This window comes from Aplysia californica, unplaced genomic scaffold (genome assembly GCF_000002075.1).
Source record: "Aplysia californica isolate F4 #8 unplaced genomic scaffold, AplCal3.0 scaffold01216, whole genome shotgun sequence".
In the NCBI taxonomy this organism is placed as follows: domain Eukaryota; kingdom Metazoa; phylum Mollusca; class Gastropoda; order Aplysiida; family Aplysiidae; genus Aplysia; species Aplysia californica.
This window is the reverse complement of record NW_004798486.1, coordinates 151,855-157,768: the sequence shown is the minus strand read 5'-3', so window position 1 is coordinate 157,768 and position 5,914 is coordinate 151,855. Positions and strand designations below refer to the sequence as shown.

At 37.1% G+C, this 5,914-nt stretch overlaps 1 protein-coding gene across 2 annotated transcripts in view; it reads left to right on the top strand.

The window, feature by feature from the left end:
- LOC101848162 (regulator of G-protein signaling loco) overlaps positions 1–5,389 on the top strand; it is a 20,598-nt gene extending 15,209 nt beyond the window's left edge. Inside the window, exons 5-10 of one of the 2 annotated variants that reach the window (XM_035973423.1) lie at positions 271–365; positions 859–1,065; positions 1,531–1,617; positions 2,440–2,586; positions 2,961–3,107; positions 4,646–5,389. In XM_035973423.1, coding sequence (XP_035829316.1) covers positions 271–365; positions 859–1,065; positions 1,531–1,617; positions 2,440–2,586; positions 2,961–3,107; positions 4,646–4,750 — 788 coding nt within the window. In that variant the 3' untranslated portion in view covers positions 4,751–5,389. The remainder of the gene's footprint in view (positions 1–270; positions 366–858; positions 1,066–1,530; positions 1,618–2,439; positions 2,587–2,960; positions 3,108–4,645) is intronic. The other variant, XR_004859363.1, reaches the window with a different exon arrangement.
- Positions 5,390–5,914: the final 525 nt, after the last annotated feature.

Below are 5,914 nucleotides of genomic sequence, written 5' to 3'. Positions count from 1 at the left end.
CCCCCCCCCCATCCCCGTATTTCAGGCAGCAGGCTTTGACCCTGGGTCAACCAGGCCTGAGAAGGGTGCAATGCCCCAGAAGAAAACCTGAAATACTCCATAAGAATTTAATCAACATGACAATGAGAATCAAATTCGAGTCTGCAGCGTGCTGCGGCGGGGTGCTTTATTAACCGTAGCACCACATCGCTATGAAAGTTGTAACGTATTGCACAATCTAATGGTAATAATATTGTTGTTTCTCATTATAGCGCAACACTCAGGCCGCAGATGATCCTGTGAATGTGGATGATGTAGCCCGCTCTCACACGCGGATGTTTCTGGACAATCCCACACTCGACATGTTTGTTGTGGCTCAGAAGCAGGTATGTATCTTGACACTCAGTGTGGTTGTCAGCAAGATTTGATTTGGAGCATAAGTAGTGATATAAATTTACTGCTCGTACGATGCCATGGTAATGTGACCATTTTCAAGTTTTCATCTCAATAATATTCATATTTGCAAATTAATGTTAATAAGTATAATAATTATAAGTCAGGGCGAAGATGTTAAAAGTAAGTTTTTTGTGGGTTATTTTTTCAGGAAGCGTGGATGGGGGCGAAAATCTTTTAATTCAGTATTAGTCTGGCATCTTTCACTTGCTTCTCATGTGGTTGACGGGTGTTTTGATGCAGCATGCCTCTTCTTCGTATTATTGTTCTCAGATATTCCACTGACAAATGGCAGTTATCGTGCAGACTTACCGTTTACTATAACTCTATAAATGATAGTTTTGGTAAATGCTCAGATCAAGAATTAAGTCATATTCTGTTCCCATTTGTTTTCATATCAAAATCAATGAATGTGCTACTTCACAGATCCACCAACTGATGCGTCGTGACAGTTATGTGAGATTCGTCAAGTCTGATTTGTACAAGAACAAGTTAATGGAGGAAATGGAGGATAAACCTGGACAGACTGGCGATCAGGGTGACGGTCTGAAGGAGCCAGTAGGTCGGGTGGCCAGCTGGGCCGTACACGTGGACAAACTACTTCAGGACCCAGTCGGTGTTGAAGTCTTTTCGGTAGGTTCCTTATATCCCTTTATGATGTTTACTTTTATTTTATCCTTTTTCAAAATCCACACTCCAATCACTTTAAAGAAAGAAAAAAAATACATGCAAAAAAATAAATTTGAATGAATGAATGAATGAATGAATGAATGAATGAATGAATGAATGAATGAATGAATGAATGAACAAGCATACAAGAAAACTAATGAGCAAACGAACAATCGGACTAACTAACAACAATATTGAACAAATGTATATACTGACAATTTTGGAAACTACTACTATATTCTTATGAGTCTGGATGTCTTACTCAATTATTCTTCTTTTTTTTAACTTTAATTCTCTTTTACAGACTTTGGTAGAAAGTTGTCCTTTCTATATTTTTCTCCGAAATATTTATGTTAAGTTGGAGTTTTTCTCTACTCGTATTATTAACTTTATTACTATCATGATCTTCGGTATTACTTTTATCTTTAGGAATTCTTGAAGAAAGAGTTTAGCGAAGAGAACATCTTGTTTTGGAAGGCGTGTGAGCAGTACCGTCAACTGACAAGTGACTCTGAGGTAAGTTTAGAATAATATTTTGATAGACGAATTCTGCTCTTTAACTGAAGGATTTTAAGATGTACCGTATTGCTACCAACTACCAAGATGTTGGCTCTTAAAAGTACAAGTAGACACATTGGTATCAGTGTTAGCTGATAGAATCATCTTGGCTGTAACTTGCAACTTTTATTTTCAAATCGATACTCTGAAGAAGTAACAAAGTCTGTAGTACAATTTTGAACTATACTGACACTTTTTGCTTTAATATTTTAAAAAAAAAATTTTTTTGAGGAAGGGGGGGGGGGTGGTCTGCTATTTAAAGGTGAATGAAAATGGAATAAAAGAGAACCAACTGTACTTAGCAACAATAGTTGATAATGTAATAGTAGCTGTTGAAGTTTTATGTTCCTTTAGACAAAAATACAAGTCACTTCGAAGATGGAGCTTTTGGACCTTCACAGTCACAGTGGAAATAATTATCAGAGGAAATATTCCCACAAGATAAAACAAGTGCATGTACCTTGGTCTCTGTTCGAATCCGAATTTTGAAGGTCCATAAGGGAGATCAATTTTTTTAAACATTAGATAAGTTAGTTTAGGCCCCCATCGACACCTGTCAACACTAACCAGAATTGAGAGGGATGCAATACCCCAGAACAAAGTCGGAGAAAATCGAATTCAAGTCTAAAGCGTGATACGGCGGGTTGCTTAACGGCTGCATTACAGACATCGCTATCAATCAATGTCGTAATGTTTTGCACTATGTAATGATAATAACATCACCATGATCTTAATATTATTATTTTCTTTTATTAATGAGTATTTTGTTTCTCATTATAGCGCAACGCTCAGGCCGGAGTCATCTATGGCCGCTTTTTGTCCCCCACGGCAGATGATCCCGTGAATGTGGATGGTGCAGCCCGCTCTCACACGCGGACGTTTCTGGACAATCCCACAGTCGTTATGTTTGATGTGGCTCAGAAGCAGGTACGTATCAGGACACTTAGTGCGGTTGTCAGCAAGAGTTGATCTTGTGACACTAGTTGAAATTATTTATACTTACTGCAAGTATCATCTTATGGAAATATGACTACTTTCAAGTTAGTCCAATTACAAAATAGACATATTATTATTATGTTAGCATTTGCTAATAAGGAAATGTTTTTTCGAACTTAAAAGTACTTGTATTTTTTTAAGAGTAACATTTTTTCCCCTCAAATTTCCCAACACAAAATAGCAGTTACCGACTAACCGTTTGCCATAACTCAACAAATGCCAGTTTTTTGGTACATGCACATATAAAGGAGTCGTCATCTGTCCTTATTTGTCTTTATCTCCTACAAATATATGTTGTTTTACAGGTATATCAACTGATGCGTCGTGACAGTTATGTGAGATTCGTCAAGTCTGATTTGTACAAGAACAAGTTAATGGAGGAAATGGAGGGTAAACCTCTGCAAGGACAGATGCAAGACAAACTACCAGAAGAAAAAAGGGAAGAGAATAGAGTGAGTATATATTTGAAGTTATTATTTTTGTTGTTTGCTTTTGTTTTGTTTTTGTTTGTTTGTTTGTGGCTTTTTTGTTTATTTTTTGGGGAAGGGGGGGGGGGCGGTTGTATCAGCATTATCTCTTTATTGATTTAGGTGATAGTATTTTCTTCCTAGTGGTATGTAAAAACTATTTGGTCTTTGGTTTTGCAGAAAGTGAAAGCAGTTTTGAAGGGATAACCGTAATACTGCGTTTTATTTATTTATTTATTTATTTATTTATTTATTTATTTATTTATTTATTTATTTATTTATTTATTTATTTATTTATTTATTTATTTATTTATTTATTTATTTATTTATTTATTTATTTATTTATTTATTAGCTTGTCTGGCTAAATTAAGATCCATTGCATGAAGAGATAGAGAATGTATGACCTACAGCTGGTGCTGCTGTTTGCTCGTATAACTGTCAGCTGGGCTCACAAGCTCTTTGTGTAAATCTGAAACTCTGATCTGGTCTATACTATGAGCTAATTTTTTCTCCCTGTCTGAATCCTCATATGTTTTATGGGTTATTAAATGAGTTTTCTGTGATAGGGTTGTGTAATTGAGTCCAGCCGTTTTCTCAGATACCTGTTAGCTAAGTTCACAAGTCTTATAATTTCCTTTTGTCTAATTCAAAAACTCCAAGCTAGTCTGTACTATGAACTATTCTTAAGGGGTGGGGGGAGGCAACACCCCCAAAGTCCCGATTCGGCTCAAAATTATGGAATTTGAGTTGTAGACATTTCTAGCTTCCTCAGCCTCTCCTACAACTATTTCATTGCATTACCCCCCCAAAAAACAAAAAAAAACAACAACAACAACAACAACAACAAAAATGATGTCTTCCCATACCAGGCATGTTTGTCACCACAGTTTCCTCATAGAGTCAATATTTTATATTTCTTTATCGGCTGTTTTCTCAAAACGAGATTTTTCTCTGTATTTTTTTTTTTAAATAACTCCACCAGTTTTCATCCAATCTTCTTGAAATTTTCATAGAATGAAGAAAAGGTGTAATACTAAAAATTGTCAGTTGATTTTTAATATGTGGTATAGATTTTTGTTGGTGGTGTCTTGAGTGTGGATTTTCACGGATTTTTTGCAAATTTGAATACTACCTCAGGGAAAAAAAATCATTAAAAATGTTCTAATTCGGTTAGGAAAAAGAAAACAGACAATTTTTTTAATCTAATGTTTGTTAACACGTATTTCAAAGAACAAATAATTTCCATAAGCAATAAGTGCGGTATTCATTACGTAAGACATGTCAACAAAATCCAATATGGCCGCCGTATCCATGGAAACGAAACTCTTTGTGCACAAATTTGATTGCAGATTTTAAGACTCCTTACTATGCTTGTTATATGTGTGAAATTTGGTAAAATTTAAAGAAAATCTCTCCCTACATACTCATAAATGTCATAGTTTATCAAATAAATCTTTATCTGGTGGTGATGTTGTGAATTTGAAATCACCATTGTTAATTTGACAATTTTTTTCTTTATCAGGGTCGCAAATATAGAGCTTCTTCGGGCATATTGACACTTCTGAAAAGATTCGGACTAAAGGATGCGCGTAAAAGAAGCAAGAGGAAAGGTGGTGTTCAGCCGTGATGAGTGTCTGACTACTTCGGTATCAACTCCGCAAACCGTAATCGCTGGTCATCGCTTGACCACACCCAGCTGACAACAAGGGGACCTCTCCGTTCTCAGCACACCGGCATTCGGGGACGGGAAGCGTTTTCGGACCCTACCTCTGATGTCACATACATTTGTGATTGTTCAGAGAGATTTTGAGCCCTCTGAGTACTATGGGGGCCCACAACGTGCTACTTTGGCAAGCACGATAATTGACTCTCATTGTGTGATCACCCGGGGATTCTGTCGGTCTCTGGGAGTCTTTGACTGTAAGCAGGACTCCCAACTGGACGTCTGTCCCCGCTTGTTCACGAGGACTTGATTCAGTTAGTACTACTGCCCCACGGTTTGAACAGAAGTCCCACCAGCAGTAACGTATTATCCGCAAAGCTTCAGGACCTCCCTCACTTTTGTCCTCACTTGTTTACAACCATCTGAATGGTGTCGTAATTTTCCAGTAAGTTAACATGTCACAGGAGCTTTGTTGTAAAAATAACATGGCACATGTGAATTCCATAGGTTACCAAAGAAGAATGTTTGACTACAATCATTTCATTTGTATTTGTACCTCTGTCATGGTGTATAAATAAAAGATGAGCGATGGCTGAAAAATTATATTGTTTTCCTCTTACTTCATTGTTTTCATGTATGTGTGTCTGTCACTCGGTTAAACGCCTTCTTTCCTTTCAGGCTTCTCTCATTCTCCTCTCCCTTTGATTTCACTTCCTCTCTCCTTCGTTTATAACCAAGCCCAAGAACATGCACATAGTGCAATTTTTTTGTAAGTATATGAAAGGACAAAAAAACACCTCATAATCACAGAAGAGAGGGAGATTGCGGCTCTGGGGGGCAAACATGGTACGAAATCGCCTCAGAATATTATCTTTCTGTTGGTTATTACCAGTATGAAAATAGACAAATAAATGAAAGTGGTATTTCCCCCATCGGCACAATTCGGATTATTTGGGAATCGGATTATTTGGGAAGCAGGTTTTGGCGTTGCGTATCTGGACAAATTAGGGCCGAGAGCAGATATTTAACGTTCCAGAAGAAATACAGAGGGTACTCGATAAAAATCCTCCCCACACATGGGAATCTAACTCGTGGTTTCTGTCTGCGACGTCGAGACGTCTAACAGCT